Source organism: Harpia harpyja, chromosome 9 (assembly GCF_026419915.1).
Source record: "Harpia harpyja isolate bHarHar1 chromosome 9, bHarHar1 primary haplotype, whole genome shotgun sequence".
Lineage (NCBI taxonomy): Eukaryota > Metazoa > Chordata > Aves > Accipitriformes > Accipitridae > Harpia > Harpia harpyja.
The window spans coordinates 31,673,272-31,694,050 of record NC_068948.1 but is presented as its reverse complement, the minus strand read 5'-3'; the positions used below and the strand labels follow the sequence as shown (position 1 = coordinate 31,694,050).

Sequence of the window (20,779 nt, the reverse complement as noted above, 5' to 3'; positions counted from 1 at the left end):
GAATGATGCATAATACAACTTGCAACCGCCCCCAGGGAATTGGTCCAGATTTGTGAGGTTCTTGCTGCAGAATGTCACTTGGTGCACTGTCAGGAGGTGAGTAATGTACACCATCAGACCTCCGAATCTTCAAACTCTGTAGGGGAACAGAGCAATAACCTTATAGGGTAGTTGCTTCTCTCTTTCCTGGCCTCTTTCCACTGACAGCATTGTGTCCAGCCAGTGCCTCTATAATATTCTGGTCTCGAATGTGTGCATGTCTGCGGTGGTTGGATAGGTAGATTCAGAAATATGCAAACCAGTTTCTTAATGTTTCTAGATACTTCTGTTAATTTCTTTGATTAAAAGGGGAAGGAGTCTGAAGAGAAGCAGAACTATTTGTTTCTGAACCTCCAGCTCTCAGCAGCTTTCTTAGAGTGCGCAGAATGAACCAGAGGAAGGCTTTAAAATTCATGTAGGAGAATCGCTGTTGTTTTAGTGGTTTTGTTCCTCTTTAACTAAGTGCTGTATGTATTTACTTATTGAATACTACTGTTTTTGTGTTTTGATTTTAACCACAGTGCAACAGTCTTCCCAGATGCTATTGCAGAACAGTTTGGTTCTTTTCAGTGGTGAAGATACTGAACAGTACTTGCTCAGGTGAATACTGGCATCAGAGACTTGAGAATGCCCTTCTGTTGTGAAATTATTCCATGTCTTCATTAAAGGATCCTGTCACCTCGCTGTCCCCCAAGAAAAAACACACATAGATCTAGTCCCTTTCTAAGAAGTAGAAATAAACCTCCCAGTGTACTTTGTGTGTTAAATAATTCATAACAGTGAATGGTTCATAGCTTAGAGCATGTCAAAAGAAATACTGTGCTTTTCAATAATAAAGGGACATTGGCTTGCATTATGTAAGTAATTTTAAAAAGTTGTATGATGGAAAATAACAACTGTCACGCCCTTCACAGGGACTGAATGAATATTTGTGACATGGGGCGATACAACAAATAACAACCAACCATCATGACATTTTTAAGCTGCTAATACTTGTTAGCTTGCTAATAGCTTGCTAGTAGCTGCTAATACCACTTGCAAAAGCAGTGGGAGTTTCTTCTACTTACAAGTGAAAAAAGAGCAAAACCTCTTGTGCTGTGTATTTCTTGATGAACTTTAGCGAAGGAATTTAATCGTGTTCTTTGCAATAACTGATTGAAATGAAATGCTTCAATTCTGTGTTTAGTTGTCCTTTTAAAAAACAATGTTTTTACATATCTTTGTTTAGTGATATTAGTCCTTCATCTTTTAGAGGTACTTTTTCTTACGTACAGCCCCGTTTTTTCTTTCATCTTTGTTACGTTGAATACCTTTGATACTCAACTTTAGTTGACTGGAATTCTGCATGTTAAGGGAGACCAGAGTATGAAAGATATGTGATAAGTGTGGTTCAGATAGAAGTTTTCCCCATTCTTTTCTTTTCGTGGCTTTAAAATATGATTTATTGCATATTCAATATTCAGAGGTATATTTCATGAGGATATTAAGGTGATATGTGGTGGGGCTTTTTTTGAGGCAAAGATCCAGTGGCAATTGCAGTGGGTGAAGCACAGACATCACATTTTTTTTAAATGATTTACAGCTGCGTGTTAAAAATAGAGCACGTTCTTCTTTTCCTTAGAAATCCTTTTATCATTCGAATTGGTGTGCCACCACTTGACATCTTGACAGCTGCTGGTCCTACCCTTTGAAAGTGCTGAACTCGTGGCTGCTGTCAGAGGACGTGGAAGGGTGTTTACCATGTGCCTTCTTGTTTGAAATGCAGACTCTGTAATCCACCTCGAGTATTTTGCTCCAAACTGCTCTTCTGGTCTTGAAGCAGAATAATAATTGAATGCTCTCAGTAAGTCAGTATATTAGCTGCTTACGATCTTCTACCTTGTAAGCCTATATTGAGGTTTGACACAGAATCTGTGAATACTCCTCCATCGTGTCTGAAACGTGTGCTGGAATCAGTACAGCTCTTCTGTTCCTGTTGCTGCAGGAGTTCAAGGCATGCACAGGTCTGGCATTTGGGAAGATGGCTGACTAAGTTTTAACAAGTGTTAGTGATTTCACTGGGTGAAAAGCTAATGGAAAATATGCCTGGAAATAAAGATTTTCTTTGAAGACACTTGAAACCTTTTAGCCAAAGTTTATTTTTATATAATGATTTATAGACGTCATTAAACAAGCTACCTGGCAACTTACAGACTAATTTTGAGCTCAGTTTGATTCCGTTCTAGGGAAATTGTTCTGTGCTCCTCACCATTGTATGCAAGTCCTGTCTTGTGAAATATAATTTGTTCTTTTACCCTGATTTTTATGCACAGAGATATGTTTTAATTTGTTATGATGTATTATTTTTAATGAAAAGTGAATGTACATTAGGCTCTATTAGGGAAAATAGGATAAGGACAAATAGCTCATAATTGGAAAGAAAAGTAGTGAAATCTGTGGTGCCTTCTGGGCTGTGAGGATTTTTGTGGCTTTGTACTTAGCCAAAGCTGTGATTCCCACGCAGATGAGTTTTCCCTGGTAGTAGCAAGTCTCTTTGTTCCTGAACAAGGAAATCTGTGGTTGTCTCAATTCTGGAGCTTTTAGGTGGTCTTAATTGTCCTGTGCTATGGCAACTGAGTGTGTGTACCATACAGAACAAGATTTTGAACTTGACTGGATATTCTGTAACACCTGCATGCTGGTTCAAATTACAATTTTTGTATGGTTTAATAATAGACCTCTAGCCCTAACTTTTTATGTCTAAGACCCAGATCTGTTATTCGTACCAATGGTGGGCTCATTACATTCCTTGAGACAAATAAAATAAAATGGAATAAAATACGAAATGGCACATGGGGAAGAATGGTAGTTTTCCAGCAGAAAAGCCAAGCGCGATCCTCTGTTTATGGTCCTGGCTCCCTGTTGTATGGAGGCTATGGACCATGCTGGAGAAGGGCTCTTGGGTATCGCACAGTGGATCTGCACCATCTCATTGAGGGGTAGCAAAGCCTTGCCTCCAGGTGAGAGCCGTTTCATATGGTTAAAACAACCAACAACTGGGTTTAAACAGAAACACACAATAATTTCACTGCGGTGTGTGCTGTTAGGGCGTGCTGTCCCGCGGTTTCCTTGCCAGTTCTGCACAAGAGGCTTTTCTGGGGACGAGGCATCTGTGATAACACCCCGTACAGGTGTCCCTCTGGTTACACTCTGCTGACTTCTTTATGCTGTTGTCCGAATTCAGCCAAATAAGAAAGATAGGAGAGGTCTTGGAGGGACTTAGGACAGAGACCTTGAAGCGCCCTAAATGAGGAAAAATCCTTGTGTCGCAGGCTTTGCAGAGCAGAGTGCCAGCACACTTTCCCCAGCGGCCTGATACAGGGAAGGTTGTGCTGAAGCTTTGTCTGCCTGGGAGTCGGAGCTGTTAGCCGCAGCCGACGGGAAACGAGCCTGTACTGATTCTGGTGCAGATGTCGCTACTTATTTGTTTGTCATTATTCTGTATTTATACACAGCACGTTTAGTCAGGATTTGGAAACAGCTTGATATTTTTGTTTTCTAATTTGCTATTTTGCCTACTAGAAAGAGTCTACATCAGCATTTTGGACCACATTCAGGTCGTGCTGTAAATAGATGCAGCTTCCTTTCAATCAGTGACATTGTGAATACTTATATCAGGGTTAAATGTGTCTATTTTTAGCTCTGCTGTCTTACCTAGTCACTTCTGTTTGTTTTAATAAGATTTTTATTTACTCCTGTTAAAAGGGTATTTGTGTCAGATACTAATAAAATTCCAGTTAGAATTAGATAAGTAGTTTTCTCCAAGGTTTGTTTTATTACAAAGTTACTCATTAATTTTTTTTTTATTATTATTCCGTGCTCTCGGTTAATTGACATTCTCGTGAAGATCAGGATACGGCCTCGTGAGTGCAGAAGTGACCTTTAGACGGCAGAAGAAGGCAGAAGGCCAACACTTGCCCCTCTGGCTGGCTGGCAGCGTGGCTCTGGTGAGCGTTGGCAGAGCCGTCCCAGCTGAGTGTGGCTCAACGCCTGCTGAACCCGCTGGTGGGGCAATGCATCCTGCTTTAGTAACACTAGTAGCAGGGCAGGAAGATTACAACTAACTGTAAAATGAGAAGGCAGCTTTAATCCCTGCAAGTGGAAAGGGCAACATTTCTTTATTAAAACTGTAAGAGAAGGGTTCTACACTGCAGGTTTTATTTCTTCTTTTTAAAAAGACTCTGCTAACAAACAGGTGGCTTTTAAATATGCTGTGTCTTGGCAAAGCAGTGCCCGGTTCAATAGTGCGGTGCAATCCTGTTTTGGGGGGGCTTCAGGTGGACCCTCGCTTGTGCCAGGCTGGGTACAGCCCACGGGTGTTGCTCTTGCTGCAGAGCCCAGGGTGGCTGCTAAGAAGCGCTGGGCTTGCATCAAACTAAGGCAACTGGAGAGATGTGAATTCAGAATTTCATAGATGGAGTGTGTTAAATGGATGAACGTGCCAGCTGGGATAGCCTGGGAAGAGCTGTGGGCTCGTGGGGGACAGGCACCTAGCCATGGGTACCCGCCGGCCACTTGGTGGGAGAAGGGTGGCGTGGGCAGCATGGAAACCTTGCGTGGAAGTGAGAAGTGGTGTGGAAGGCTTGCTTTGGAGTAATAAAATAGTATAATCCATAATCAGCTTGAAACATGGTGTCAGTGGCCAGGCCAGGTTTGGCAGAAGTGTGTAGGCTGGTCACCAGCTGCGTTTCTGTTCTCTGCCTGAGCCTGGCCATAAGAAGTGCTGAATTCAGGAAAGAAAAAGCAGGCCTTATTAATTCAGGGGTGGCGTGAGGGGTTGCCGTTGACTTAAGAGTCAGGATTTCGTGCAAAATTTCTGAAGTCATGTTAGAAAAATGTAATTATTTGAAATAAATATTGAAGTAAAAATTACGTTCTTTTTTAAAAGAGATGGGTTAGCTTAATTCCTCTCCTTGTCCCCTCCAAGCTTGTGAAACGGACCTTGTCTGGTTGGGGATGAGCTCTGGGAATGGCTGGATTACTTGAGCAGGCGCAGGCTTTCTCGCTCGAGTCCCCTGGTCCTCGGCTGCTCTCCACATCTCCCCATCCATACCTCGTTGTGAATATCCAGTTAAGACTGAGCTGCAAACCTCAAGGGTCTTCTTTATCCCTCCTTGAAAGACATTTTGTCTTGGTAATTAGAGTTAGTGCAATTAATGGCATTTGGCAAAATTAGCTGTACAGAATTGTCCATAAAAAGATAATGGGAAAAAATTATTGTCTAGAGACTGGGAAGGAAGAGGCTTGGAGCTAGGTGCTATCTTGCACTTACATATGTGTATTATTGACACCATCTGTCACTTTGGTGTTACCAGAAAAAGCTTTTAAAAAATATTTTTCTTTTCCTTTAACAACTAGTGATCTGGTTGTTGCAGAAATTACATAGTATAGAAGAAGAAATCTTTAAAGCAAAAGCTGTCAGCATCTTTATTTCATAAATAATTGCTAGTTCCTTTTATCTGTTACTTAACGCTATCATTTTTTTAATTCCTACTTTCTGTTCTTGGTCTTATTTTTCAGTGTGTAGTTAACTGCTTATTGTGCTTTTCGTCAGTTCTCCTTGAACTTCTTGAGACTACTGTCACTTATTCAGTGCTGCACCTGTCAATTAGTTTTGCTATTATCTGAGAGCTACAATTTCTGGCTAATAATTTTTCACTCTAAGAACATCAGTAAAAGGGGAGATTTCCTTTATGCTGCAGTGGAAGTGCAGAATCCGTTGATACAGTGGGAGGTCGAAACAAGAAACACTTCCAGTATGGAGAACATTAAGCTCTAATTGGATTTGTTTGAATTCAGGACAGTGGAAAGATTTCAAGTGGGCTGATACCTGGGGACGTGGATTGCATGGTCAGGCAAGCTGCAAATGCAAGATGAGGGAGGGGTAGTATGTTTGCATTTGCAGTTGTCTTGTAAAAGAGCTAATGGTTTAAGGCCAATTATTCAAAAAAAAAAAAAGATAAAAATCGGGGAATAGGACTTCTTAAATGAAGAATTTACCCACAAAATCTTTTGAATTTTTCTTGATACTTAGGAGTTTTAGATCCTTTCGAGCAATACTCTTGACTGGGTAGTGGAGCTTCTGATTCTGTTTTCCTCCACTGTAAATCTTTAGTGAAGTAATTACAAGTCGCTAAAACCCACTCTCATCACTTGGCAATCTGTTTTTGTTTCTTGGCTTCCCCAAAGATTTTTCCGTAACATCTCTGTCCTCCAGGCTCTGCCAGAGTCTCTTACGGTCCCCAGATCCTTATTCACTCTTTGTCCCTAACCATCAGCCTCTAATCGATCATCCCTGGAAGTAAAGCTTTCCTGCAGGCCTCCCCTCTTCCTGGCATGGTGGCAACGATTCACCTCCTCCAGCCGCTTCCCAGCACAGCTGTGGGACGCAGCCGCTCTTCAGCCAGCTGACATCGAACCTGCGCAGAGGAGCAGCTCTCTGTCCAGGCAGGGCGAGGAGGGATGCATTTTGCTGCCTGTCTGACATTACTGTCCTTTTGACAGAGAAAATGCCTGAGTTGGCACCCTTTCTCCCTGTTTTCATGAGACAAGTGAAAAAAAAGACCCTCATTAATTGTGAGATTATCAGTTAATTAAAAAGAACTCCATCACTCGGCTTATCCTTCCCCAGGTACAGCCTGCTGAAGAAAAAGGTTGTGCTGACACCCACAAATTTTTCTCTGATGTCTGTGTTGCTAATTTTAAGAGCAGCACTCCGGGTTGCCAAATGCTAGCCAAGCATTAGGACGTACTTAAAAACTCTGACAGAATCTGATTCTTGTCACTCACTCGTAAAACGTCATAGTCAGGAGGAAGTTCATCTCCTGGGCGCAGGGAGAGGGCGGCAGTACCTGGACCCCTTCGCTGGAGGCTGCTGGCCCAGCTCCCGCGCAGGATGAGCAATTGCTTTGTTCATTGCCACCGCAGAAGCAGTAACGAATTCTGCAGCTGGCTATTCACTTTCAGTTCTAGAGTATTTTTCCAGTGCTGAAGCCACCAGACAGTATTTCAGTGACCGGTGCAGGCACTGTCCCATAGTGGTTACAAATGTATTCGTGAAGGTATTCAAAATACATAGGTTCTGCTTGTAAGGTATGGATCTGTACTAACAGTCACATGGAAAACTTGTAGGATGAAATAGCCCAGTACTTATTTGCAGAGCAGTGCAATGTGTCTAGCGTTCTGAACTGTTGCTTGGAAAGCATATGGTACATAATCCTTCTTATGGTTTGGTTAGAGCATATCTTTTAAAAAATAATACTAGAACCCTTTCTGTCAAGGGAAGTTGGTCCATGTGAAATCCTGGGGTTTTTGATGACTATATAAGCTGCATGTGTGTATGCAGTATATCTTAATATATGTATGTAAATGCTCCCAGTCCATAGGTTCTTCAAAGGGAAGTTGAAATACCTATTTTTATTTCAACTTAACTGGTATCAAACAGCATTTCTTAACAGGGAATGTATTTTTTTTCTTCTGAAAAGGCAAAGGTGAACAGTTGATGAAAGCTGATGCTCTATTTTATGTGTTAAACAGACCCCAAGTGTTAGAATAATATTCTTCTTGGATGCTACTGAACCTTTTCAAGTGTATTTTTTTCCCCTCTTGCAACTTGTAAAAATTACAACAAAAAAGAGATCTTAACCATTTTTCTGGCTATGAGAGAATTTCCGTGTGACCTCCTGCTATAACAAAGACGGCCGTGCCCAGGGCGAGAGGCAGGACCAGCTCCGGTGCACAGTGCCCACCCGCTGGGGCCGAGGGCATGCCCCGTCTCCCACCGTTCTCTCCCCACCGCCCTGCCGCGCTTCAGGGTGCTGCGGAGCTGGAAGAACCACCGTACGGTTTTGTCTACAACAGGCTTGCAGATATCTTGGGTGTCCCACTGGTGAATAATTACAATGTTGGTAACTTCATGGAGAAGAGATGTTTCATGCTGTAATTTATTTTACCGCAGTCTTTTTTAATAGTTGTTTTTTTTTTTATCGTACACTTTAAAATGCTACTGTAATAATTCTACTCATCTTCACTGGAACCTGACTAACAGCATTTCCTCAGTATTAGTTCATATGGCTGTAACTTATTATGACTATATTAACCATCTGTAAAAGTTTCTGACTTCTTGTTTTGGATGTCTCTAGTTTTTTGCATAGCGATGCAGTTTAAAAGAGAGACTTGGTGAGAAGTGGGCTGTATAACGCAGGCAGCATAAGCCTGCTATTGTTCCTTGTCCTCTGGTCTTGTGAACCTTTTCTTTCTCTGTGATAATTAAATTAAAAAGTTTGGAAAATATTAAACAGGGCTAAAATGTTTGGCATGGCATTGTTGAAAATTTGTGTTGGTATGTTTTCACACTCCTCCCACAGTTGTCTTTGTGGTGGGGTTTTTTTTGTTGTTGTTTGTGGGTTTTTTTGGTAATAAGCCAGTAGCTGGGACCATGCCAGGGATTTTTCTTTCACTGCATTCATTGCTGTTTGTGCCACTCTTCAGTCTCTTAATTACATGACTGTAATCTCATTTGGTTCATTGTCCAAATAAAAGTTCAGTCAATTCAGCATTATTTTGCTCGGTGCTGCTGCTTTTTTGATCATGTGTAAAATAAGAGTTAATGAATTAGGTTCAGGTCCATAAGTGGCAGGTTTTCTTCTCAAAACTGGGTTTGTGCCACGTTTACTGCTCAGGCAGTAAATGCAAGAGAACGTGTGCACTCCGGAGGTGCAGTTTGTCAGTGACTTTGGGTGGTTTTGGCTGGGTTTTGGCAGCAGTGGGGACAGTTTGTGACTTGCCCAGGGTGCCTGCTTGGAGAGAGCACTCGTGTCCCTTGCTGTGACAGGGTGACTCTTGGTTCGATGGCTGGCTGGGAACTCTGTCCTTCGTATGTGGCATGGGGATGACAGGAGCTGCTCTGGTGCTTTGCTCCTGTCTCCTCTGCAATAAGGAGGACAACTTATTAAGAATATTTCCAGTAAAATAGGAACTAAGACAAGCCCTTAAAAAAAAAAGAGAAAGACAAAAAGCACTCTAATTGCAGATTGCTTTTAAGGAATAGAAAACTTGGGGTTGGTTTCTTTGTTTGTTTTCAAAAAAAGCACATTTGTTTATAAAATATTGCAAGAATGATTCTTTTTGTTGAGAATAATTAGAAAGTTTGGAGAATCTCATAAGAGAATCTCTTAATTAGATTTCTGTGCTTATTTAGCAAACAAAACCCAGTTTCTGTAATCTTCAAAATATCATCCTAATCAGCTAAATGAGTCAAGCAAAGTATAGGAGTTGTCTGGTCATAATCCTTTTTCTGGTATTCTGACTGTGAGCAAATCCAGGGCACCCCAGGAAAACGAGCTCTTCCAATAGGAATTTTAACTTGGAATCCAGATAGAGCTAGGGGGGCTACCAAGAAGCTGATAAGTGTTTTCATTATATAGAAATTAAAGCTTTTGTTTGCCTGATTAGCATTGCTTTGTCCACTGCAACTAATGGTTTTGCTTCTGAGTAGTTGGTGGGGTTTTTTTCCTTATTTAGGTCTTTGATAAAATTAGATGATAGTGAGTTGAAAGGCCATGTTCATAACTGACAGTTAAATGCTCTCCTGTACACACTACAAAGAAATTACTATGCGGCACATGAAGTGGGTTTTGCATCTTTTTTTAAAGATAGTATACTCTCGAAAACATGAGATGTCGTAGGTGGTTGTATTATTTCTTAGTTGAGCACACAGTGATGTGCTACTTTTTTTGGTAGTATAATTTTGCTGTAAGTTCAAATTACAACTACATTTTAGTTAAAGTTAAAAAAAAGAGGTCTTTTATATATATGTATATATATTTTTTTTTTTTTTTAAGTTGAAAAGGGGTGTTTTATATCTTGATGTGCTGCCCTGTTGGGAGAGGAGTCGAGCAGGGGAGCAGGATGGAGTGGGATCCAGGCAGCGCCAGCCCTTGGGTTAGCTGCTCTGCCTTCTCTTGCTGGCTTTGTTATTTTGGTTTACACTTTTGTGGTCTTACCTCCAAAAGTTGGGTGGGATTTCAGAAAGTATGCAGTAACTCTAAATAAGGAAAGGTATTGCCTGCTGCAAGGAATTGAAATCAGGTTCATTTACAGCTCTAAGGGGCTTACAGGTAACCCAGACAATCAGCTGGGACAACAGATACCCATGTAAAGTACAAGGGTAGCAGGTACCAGCTCAGGTGGATTTAAAGACAGTACTTCCATGAGATGAAGCTTGTAACGATGTGTTAAAATGCTTATAATGGAAAATACTCCTCAGCAGGCTGCAGAGGTCATGCTTTAAATTACTTGTAAAGGAACTGTAAAGATCCTGATGTAATTTACTGTGCTATAAAACTTCTTGGAGGTAACATTAAACAGTATATCTAAAATTGGAATGCAGAAGAGGTTGCTTTTTATCGACAAGAAGTAGGTAAATCTATTTCAAGAAAGCAAAACGTGTGAATAGTATCTAGTTTTTACTCTGAAAAAAGAAACAAAATCTGATCCGTGAAGAGGAATGGGATATTTCGGTGTGTTATGTAAACATCTCATAAAATTCTCAGCAGGTAGAAATTGGAATATGCTTAATATACCTATGGGAGGTGAGTGAGGTTTATGATCCTTTTCTGTTCAGAATGCTGTAGAGCCACTTGATAATCAGTATTGCTAAGCCTTGGCAATTAGGGATACTTACACAGGTATGTGCAATCCATGATGTTACTCGAGTGGTTTTGTATCCCTTTTTATCATAGTAATGATACGGTTTTTTTCTGATGTGTTTTTTTTTTTTTACTTTCCAGGATTTTTGCTTTTTAAAGACTATTGCATGAATGAGATTGATGAAGCTGTCCCTCAACTGAAGTTTTATGAAGAGGTAAGCGGCCATTGATGGAGTTTAGGGACTGTGTGGGGGAGTGAGGCTGAGGAATGCTGTCCCTCTAGTTCTCAGGCAGGGGATGCTAAGAGGGAAGGAGAGGTTTGCAAGGGTGCATGTTGTTCTGAGTCATTGCAACTTCATAGTGGAATGGTTGGTTCATAAGAGACAATATTTTATATAGTAACGATTGCATCTCAAAGGGACAATACTATCATTCTAAACAAGTTCAAGAGACTTTTAAAAATAGCAATGTAACTCTTTAATCAAGTTGGTAATTTGGTACAGTGCTCTCATAGCATATTTTATGAGAGTAGCATAGGTGATTTTTTTGCCCTCTTACTGGGCAAATACTTCAGATTTAGAAAATGGAATATTTGCAGGAAAAACCTACTTAGCTCAACTTCTAACAGTGCTTTTATTTGCATATACTAAAACTGTGTATTTTTATTAAACATAAGGTAACAAACTATTTTAAAAGCTACTGTTACAGTTTTTGTCCTTCAAGAGTTAAGTATGTTTAGTTTTAAGGCATAATGTGTTGAAAACAAAGCAATGGCAGAAAGTTACCTGAGCAGCCACTTTTAACCAAATGTTCGTTCACCGTATTCATGTGGAAAATACTGAGAGAATGATGGAAAGGGGAAGAATACTAATAGAGATGAAAATAGATTTAGGTTTATTAATATTTTCTATCATAAGGCACACTCTTTGACTATGGTTCATTTGAAATACTCATACGAAATGAGCTGGAATTAGGTTCATCTCAGTGTCTACTTGTTAAATACCTCTGATTCCTAAAGTTAAACCAGGTATGTTCTTGAGAAATGGGATAAGCTTTTGATCTTCACTTGTGAAGATGATGATAAATCTTAGTTCTGCTACAAAATAGAGATGAAGTTAAAGAAGTAACATTTGCCTGCTCTCAGTGGAACTACAACAGTGGATTCCTTCTTTCAAAAAGACCTGAAAGCAAAACCAGTGCTTTATTATTATTATAGCTGACGTGGGACATGGATTCATATCTATTGCCCATAGCGAAGATTTTCCTTAAAGGCAGAAGGCCTAAAATAAGCCAATTTGTCTTATAGTGTCCCAAAAAGCAAAAGCAGAAAACCAAGCGTGGTTCTCTGATGCAGCTTGCTTGTTTGTCCCGGTCATGGCTGGCAGCTGGTGCTGTGGGACTCACAGCCAGCTCTGGCTTGGCTCCATGTCACCCACTGGAGAAGGTGGCATCTCTGGTCCTCTGCATCCCTCGCCTTGCTTCCTGAAGCTTTCCCTGTGCCCTCCGTGCTTCAGTGAGATGCCCAAACACTGCACCTTCAGTCCTGGGCACCTCCTGCTCTGTACACCCACCCAGACAGAGAACGATGCCCTGTTGGCTGTAGCTGATTTTGAGCAGCTGCCTGGGCTTGTAGAAAAGGAGGTGCAACTGAAGTTACTGGTCTTTGGATCACACTCTCAAATGCTTCGTGCCTTTCTCTAACATCCTTTTACCTGGAGAAGAGACAACAGAGTACAGCTGTCCGTGGCACTGCCCGAGGGATGTAAGGACAGCAGAGGCTGGTGCTAGCCTCGGGGATTTCTTGGGAGTCACTGTGGCAGGGTTGCAGAAAAGCCCTGTCGCGTGCTGCCGCTGGGTAAGAGGATCCTCTGGAGAGGGATGCGAGAGGTGGCTTTAGATCAATAACATCAGCTGCACTCCATTGTCATGAGATAATCAACAAAGAAAGTAAAGGACATCGTGCCCAAGGCAGGCATGCATCCAGAAGGATGAGTATTTCAGAAGAGCGTGGATGGAGCACACCGTGTCCTTCCACAGCCCTCCTTTGTCAGCACTTCTGCAAGGACCGCTCAGGAAACTCGATGAGTCTTATTGCTCCATTCATTCCTTGTTATATTTGTGACACTCTAAATATAAAACTGTAGTTAATCCTATCATAGGTGCTGGCTTCAGTTAAAACATGCGCACGTGCTTTTAAAATGCAGCCTGTATTGCTCAGTATTAATTAGAAATGCAGCCTGAGATAACCTTTTGTCTGGGTTACTCTTAAGCTGCTGATTTAAAATTTTTCTTGCTAGTGGGCTAACAGGACAAAATAGGCTAAGCTGGTTATCAGTTTGGAGATAAATCCTTAGCCATATACAGTTCCCCCACTCAAATTAGATACTCACTGTCAATAAAGAAGAATCTTTTTCTATCGTTTCCATCTTCTTATGTACTGAAGATATCACTGTCACAAGTAATCAAAAAGGCATGCTGTAACAGATTGTTTAGGAAGATATTTTTAGCTGCCTCTTTATCTCTGAAACAATTTGAAATTGTATTTTTAGGTTATTAGCAAAGTGTTGCCTAAAAAGAATTTAAATGCTTTGTCATGTACTTTTCGAAAAATCCCATTAAAGATATTTAAAGAGAGGTTCTTTGTGTTTTCTTCTGTGACATACCGGATTCCGAAGCTTTTCTTTTTTTTATATATTTGATTTACTTACTGCATTTATTACATGTAGAATAATTTGAGTACATTGCTACGTTAAAAGTCACTTGATGTAGAAGGACTCCGTACTCCAGGGATTTCATATTACTGCAGCTTAAGTCACGATCAAGCATTTAACTGGATGAGTGATTCATCCAGATCAGTTTCAAAAAAAAAAAAGAAAAAAAACTTCTAGGTGCTTGAAGACTAATGCATTCTGATTTCAATCTTTGAAAAGATACTTTGTCAGACACTTTTCTTGAGGTGAGCTGAATTTTGCCAGGCAAGCTTTGAAGTATGTGATGACATAGTCCGTTATCTCTGGGTCACGAGCAATACTGCGGAAACTGCTGCTAGCAGAGATGGGTTATGTTTATAAATGGTGACACTCTTAGCTCTGCTTATTGCTGTGTTTTTTTGGCTTGGTACAGTAATGTTCTATTTAATAAACACGTAAAATTAGCTTGTGAGTCTGTCAAGCATGCATGTTAAATGTGATCATAGTAGAGATGTCTCAGCACATCACCTGTGTGATGAGAGGCGTCAGGCAGCGTGTTCGGGAGGGCGTTCTCCTGCTGGGGGGGGGGAGCAGGCTGAGCCCCCCAGGAATATATTGCCAATGGGGACTTTTGTCACCTGCTGTCCTTTTCTCCAAACCTTTACAAAACGAAAGGACTTTGGTTAAAAAGCCCACTGTAGAGGCAGGCGGGAGAGACGCTGACCTGGTGCCAGCGTGGCTGGGGGGGCTGTTGCAAGAGACCCCTTGGCTCTGGGTGTGGAGTTAGGTGGTTTAAAAAACCAAATACTGAAGGGCGGGAGGTTGCATTCAAGTAAGGCAATATGATATGCAACAGGCTTTCTCCTGTACTTCTAATTATTTTGTGGCATTGCATTAATTAAAAAATGTTTCTTTGGCAAAGATGTTTTGAATCATTTTAATTATAAATTGGTACCAAGGGGGAAGTAGTCACAGATGGCAAATTGTGGTGGAACTGTTGCCTTATCATAGTCAGCAAACAAGAGGACTACAGCTAGAAAAACACCGAGTTTAATTACGGTGTTCCACCTTCAAAGATAGATTGGTCTGGGTTTGTCATGTGGAGACCTGCTGAAGAGCTGGGAAGTACAGCCCATCCTGTAAAGGAGCAGCCTCTGAATGAAGAAAAAAAAAATTATATTGTGGAATAGAGGCAAAACACATGTTTTTGAAACCTTTACTTTTAAAAGTCCTCAAGAATGTGCTTTCTGTTAGCCCCGGTGCTGCTCTTGTTGTGAAGGCGTGGCTGGCAGGAACAGTGGAGCCCTGCTTTTTGTCCCTGGGGTCCCAGCCAGTGTGTTCTGCCTCAGAAGGAGATGCTCTGGTACATCGTTTGTGCAGGGTTTATTCTGTAGGCTGAAAGTACAGACAGCCCTGATATGGCCTGTTCCTTCTCAAGCAGGCACCGAGTGAAATGCAGCTGGGTCTTATTCTGCTTTGGTTTTCTTGAGTCAGTGTAGGGGTCCGGAGCAAGTCAGCACACTGACATTTATTTAGATCCTGGGACCTCACAGGCTGATGCTGGAAACATCCAGCAAGTCAGAGCTGAGCCTTCTCCCTAAAGATCTTGTATGGGTATTTTACATTCTGTTGGTCCTGGAAGAACTCTTTCTCTAAATACACTCCAAAGGACCCTTGGACTTGGTGAGATTTTTTTTTTTCTGGAACTGATTTTCTGGTTTTGTTCTGTAAATAAACCGTATGGGATTGCTGTTGCTTCACCTGGAACATGCTGACCTGCTATATCACACCTGAAGAAATTTGATATATTTTGTGAAACTGTCTCTATAGCCACCTTTAGGATTCAAGTTCAACATTTAGCTGAACCATGTGAACATTTTGAAATGTGCTTTACATTCTTGCTTGGACATCTGTACTTAATGTGCTGTAATTGCCCTGGCGCAGAAGGCTTGGGTGCTGTGCTGGCAGCCGAGGGCTGGCACTCGGTGATGCTTGTGCTGCCTATATAATATTACAACTCTTCTGCTAGCCCCGGGAGCTTGGAAAAGGGCACGTGTCGCTGTGCTGTGGGTAGTCCAGAGCATCGAGTGAAATAATCTGAGAAGAGGTCAGTGCTCTTGAGTGTTAGAGGAGCGAGGTCAGTGCTCTCCATCTGTGAGCTGAGCAGAGGGGAAGAAAACCTTCAGAAACGTTGCTGTGCACGTTTGCCCATCTCACTCTCTTTGCATGGTCCTGTCCTCTCACGCAGTTAGCTTCTGCCTGCCCCTGCACAGGTTCATGCTCTGGCAAATGGTAGCTGGAAAACATGCTGCTTCAGCTCAGTCCTTTTCAGACTTTAGAAAACAAAGCTTTGTAGCAATTTTAAGGAAATCGGTTTCCTTGCATAAAAATTCTAAGACAGGAGGGAAATCTAAGGTCAGCTGTAACTGTGGTCTTGCAGGTGTTTTTTCTTTAAGTCTTAATTAAGAAAATAATAAAAGTAAAATAAAACTTCAGCCAAAGTCTTGGTTTTACCAAATGAGTGAAAAATCTTTAGAAATGTGCTCATCTAATGGATCCTTCTCTCTTGCATTGCAGATAAAAGAATACGAGAAACTAGATTCTGAGGATGAGCGTCTGACCCGAAGTCGGCAGATTTATGACACGTACATAATGAAGGAGCTCCTGTCCTGTTCACATGTGTGTATCATCCAAATTCTGTGCTGCTCTTTACCTTAACTTGAGTAGCTTGACAGCAGTGATAATTCAAAATAACTGCTATTTCATTCAGAGAACAATTAAGACTATTGCTGAAGGAATTGTTACTACAAATACTTGTAGTGCTGTGGATTTCCATTTGAAGTCCATGGGAGTGGGTTTGGCTGAATTCAGCATGAGTGCAGTTTGTGTGCATATATACATGCACACATATACCTACATTAACCAGCCCCCCCAACCCAGCAACAACCCTGCCCCCAAAAACTCAAAGAAATGTGAGCTGCCAGGGGCTCTGTGGGACAATTTGGATGTTGAACTTTGGTGTCTCTGAAAGCTCAGAGTAAAGAATGAGATTTTTTCTAAAACTGATCACACAAGGATTTTTTTATTATTATTATTTGTTTGGTTGTAAAGCAGTCTTTCACACCGTACTAGAGACAATACACTTTTTAGCTGCAGTATGTTAAGTTAAAGGCGTGAAGTTTTGGCCTATTGATCTGTATTTAACAGTTTAATTTGCTCTTATTTTAAAGAAGTGTGTCTTGCAGTGTGTCTTACCCTAGTGGTGTGGTTCTTTGGATGAAGGGTTTAAGCAATTTTTTGTTAAGCATGCTATTGGCTCTGTAGTGGTAAGAAGTCCATGTCTACTTCTCTGGAGCTGTCCCTGTATGTGGGATTTTTCATGAATTTGTTAAAGGAGCATCATCTAGCCCTTTTATCTTCACCTTTCTCCTCCTCATCTTCCCCTCTCCTGCCTTCCCGCTTCAGAATAATTGTTTTACTGTATCATTCTGGATGTTTCACAGTAATACACTTTAGGGGAAGCCATATTGCATTCATTCTGAGGTATGTGTATTTTTCATATGGTTAAATGAACAACAGTGCTGTAGACCTTAAATGAAACTTCTTACATTTCCAACTGTTTGAAATCTTTTTTTTTTTTTCCAAAAGCCTTTCTCAAAACAAGCTGTAGATCATGTACAAACACATTTAGCCAAGAAACAAGTACCAGCCAGCCTTTTTCAGGTGAGGTTAAGACAGTCTGAATGTTCAAGTTTTCTTCACTTATTTGACAGTAAGTGACTTTGTACATATTATTTAAGGAGACAGAATAAAATGGTACTGGTACATATTCTCCACTGTAATAGTGATACTAGAATGCTCTTCTAAGTCAAATAACAATTACAAATTGGTATTCTTATTTAAAATATTTTAAAGCATATTTATGAAAGCAAACTATACCATGGTATATGAACAGAATAGTTTTTAAATTTATGTAATTTTAAGCCATGAAATGATTTAGAGTAAATCACTGTACATCAGGAAGATACACATCCTGTCAGGATAAACCAGATTGCATAGTGGGGAAATTGCCTTGATGTTTCAGTAATGTGAAATCTTCGAAAACATTTTTCCTTTTTCTTTAATTTTAACATATATTAATTCCTAGTTGTTGACGGTGTGGAATTAAGCGTTTGTACCATCTCGCATGTTTTTGTGTCTCTCCACAAGACAAAATCCGATTAAAGGTTACCTATCCAAACAGGAGTTTCTGCACCATTAAAATTGTGGTGCTTTTTTTAAACCTTCTGAAATTCTGAATTATTAAAAGAAAGTATAGGATTTGCCTATCCTCCATTTGAATATAAAAATAAATGGTATCCTGGCTCTTTTGCACAATGGTACATCTTTTGTGTTGTTATTTACTTTAGAAAATAAAGAGATGAGAAGTGAAATATTTGTTGTATTGTTACAGCTCTAATATACGTTGATACAAGACAAGAAATTCAGTTCTATGCTGACTTTTATAGCTGGGTGCATTAAACCAGTCTGGTTTTGCACGTAATGAACCTCATCAATCATGGTAGTGTTTGTAAGCTTAAATTTCTTTGATGTAAATCTTATGTATTTTTATATATTGCAAAAATGTGAAGATTGCCCCTGCTTGATTTTTCTTACTGCTTAGTGAACTGTTTTTAATGTTGCAATTAGGTGAACTGACAAACTGATAACCACATTGCTTGAGTTATATCTCACCGCTAATTGGCTTGGGATTTGAGATCGCTGCGTGCCATCACACATCAAGAGAAAGTATTTCTCTAGAAAAAGTCACTGGTGAATTGAAGGTGCGGTTTTCTTACTAAGGACAGAGAGGAGAGAAGCACCAAAAAGATGAAGTGTGGCAGCAGCTCTGGGAAGTACAGGCTCCACAGGAGTGACCATTTATTCTGTTTAAATGTATTTGAAAAAAGAACTGTACTGTGATTGTTTTGCCAAACTTGCTGTCCATAGACAGGTGCTTTACACAGGTTTTGTACAGCCCCCCCAAGGGAAACATTTAAAGTTTTCTAGCTTATGAAAATATTTTATGTTTGTCTTCAGGGCACCTGCTCAGATTCCGAAACCTAAATGAAGCTTAAATGTTTCATTGAGCCTTCTTCAAGGAAAACACAGTAAATGCTGTTATTATATAGGGCAAACGTGAGTTATATGTAATCAGTAGTATTGCATAATCAGTTTATTGTATGCTTAAATATTAATTGTGTTTCTTAACCCTTTTTAGCCATATATAGAAGAAATTTGTGATAGTCTCCGAGGGAAAATATTTCAAAAATTTATGGAAAGGTATGAACATGACATATTATCTGAACTTTCTACCTAATGTAGCAGGAAGCCAGGTCTCTTAAGTATTGCTGTAAAATAAGGCTGAAAATGTTTAGTAAGATTCGTTTAATTAATAGTGTATTATCAGCAAGCTTCTGCAAATGACTAGCTTTGTTGTATATCATGATTAATGTCAGGATGTATGAGTGGAAGAGTTGTAAAGATGATGGATTTTTCTGTTGCTCTGTGTAGCAGTAGTAACAGATTGCAGTTTGATCTTAAAAGTTTAAAAACGCAGAACTATGTTCTTGTGGGATGTTCTCATGAGTAACCATGTCTTGTGTGTGACTGAAAGACGCAGTCATTCTGGTTTGTATCTGGACACCTTGCAATGAAGCAGAAAAGGCCTAGTAAAGAATACAAGGCATAGATCTATTCATAGCTAGTTCAGCTGAGCAGCCCTCTTAACCTTAGTGGAGCTGCTCTTATGTGCAGGGTCTGTGAAGTATGGCTCTCATCCAATGACAGCCAAATATACTGTGTAAAATGGTATGGTGGTGTTCTGCAGTCACACTGAAATAGTTGTAAAAATGCCTCCATAGAACTATCATTTCTTACTCTGAAAATAAACACTTAATGAGAAACTTTTTTTTTTGGGCAACAGCTTGTGGTATTATTGATGTTTTTCCTATTTTAAGATAAAATGAATTTAAAATGTTCCTTGGAGTATATGGAGGTTCATTAGCGTAAACCAGGCTGCCTCTGTTCTCTCATAATTATCTTTCTCTTTATGTAATTTAAATGTTTGTTAGTTCCAAACTTAGTTAGTTGTTTTTAAAAATGAAAAACCACTGAAAGAGAGATGTGAGGACATACTGAGCACTTACAATTGCAGGGATAATGTTATCTGATGTCTTTCTCTTATAAGGATGTAAAATATTAAGTGTGCACTGCCTAGTAATTGTTTTTCTTGGCAGGGGTAAGATTACAGTTGTTTGAAAGAAAGGCTGTCATTTACTAAATATCACAACACGCCCTAGCGCAAACTTTATTTTAAATATCAGTCTTGACATTTCCTATAATACTTTACACAGTAGTCTCAGACAACTTTTAAACTTTTTTTCTACAGTGACAAGTTTACTAGATTTTGTCAATGGAAAAACGTAGAACTAAATATTCATGTAAGTACTTACAAGTGTATTTATCTTGTCAAAGGCTGATACAGGAAAGAAAACGTTCAGTTTTGAATGCTGCTTCTGAAAAGGCCTTATTAAAGAGTACGGTGAATGTTACTGATCTGCTCTTCTTAGACATACAGTCCTAGTGATTCCTTTCTGGATGTCTCTTCTGTCCGTCTTGAGTTAATAGCTTTTTGATTTTTGTAATAGCTGAAAGAAACTGAACTGCCAGATTTGCTGCTCTTTAACAGCCCCAGACACCGTCTGTCTCTTTTTTTTCCCACTACAGTTCTGACGTTGTCCCCAGCACCCCTTACCTCGGCCTCTGCTCTTGTCCTTCTGCACTGCTCTGTTACAACTTTGTCTGTAAAAATAGCCCTCCTCTCTGCCGACTGCATTATGAATGAGACTGTCAGTCTTTGGCAACAACAGTCTCATTCGTCTTGTTTGTACTTCAGACTGTAGTGCTTGCAAGTACGTTGAAATACAAACAGTAAGGGGCTCCTTTTTCCAAAACAATAAATGCTATATAAATTTACAGTAGTTAAGTATCTTAACACATTAATAGATTACTTAGATGTTTTTACAGTAAGTTTTTTAATGCTGAAAATGAAGTCTGGTTTTGTTTTGTTTTTTTTACATTTACAGCTGACCATGAATGATTTTAGTGTACATAGAATAATAGGAAGAGGGGGATTTGGTGAAGTGTATGGTTGCAGAAAAGCAGACACTGGAAAAATGTGAGTATATACCCACTGTATTTTAGAGGTAACTGTAAACTCTGAACCAGTAAGGAGATCCTTCCAGTCATTTCTTACAAAATCACTGGAAAGCAGCATAACATTACTGTGTAGTTCTTTGTAATTAAATTTTATCCCAAGAG

The 20,779-nt window shown here is 40.0% G+C and overlaps 1 protein-coding gene across 2 annotated transcripts in view; it reads left to right on the top strand.

Moving 5' to 3' along the window:
• The window catches only part of GRK3 (G protein-coupled receptor kinase 3), a 78,220-nt gene that overhangs the window by 27,061 nt on the left and 30,380 nt on the right, over positions 1 to 20,779 (top strand). For both annotated transcript variants that reach the window (XM_052796222.1, XM_052796223.1), the window contains exons 3-8: positions 10,869 to 10,942; positions 15,995 to 16,096; positions 17,066 to 17,140; positions 18,678 to 18,739; positions 19,848 to 19,899; positions 20,545 to 20,636. In XM_052796222.1, the coding sequence (XP_052652182.1) occupies positions 10,869 to 10,942; positions 15,995 to 16,096; positions 17,066 to 17,140; positions 18,678 to 18,739; positions 19,848 to 19,899; positions 20,545 to 20,636 (457 nt within the window). The remainder of the gene's footprint in view (positions 1 to 10,868; positions 10,943 to 15,994; positions 16,097 to 17,065; positions 17,141 to 18,677; positions 18,740 to 19,847; positions 19,900 to 20,544; positions 20,637 to 20,779) is intronic.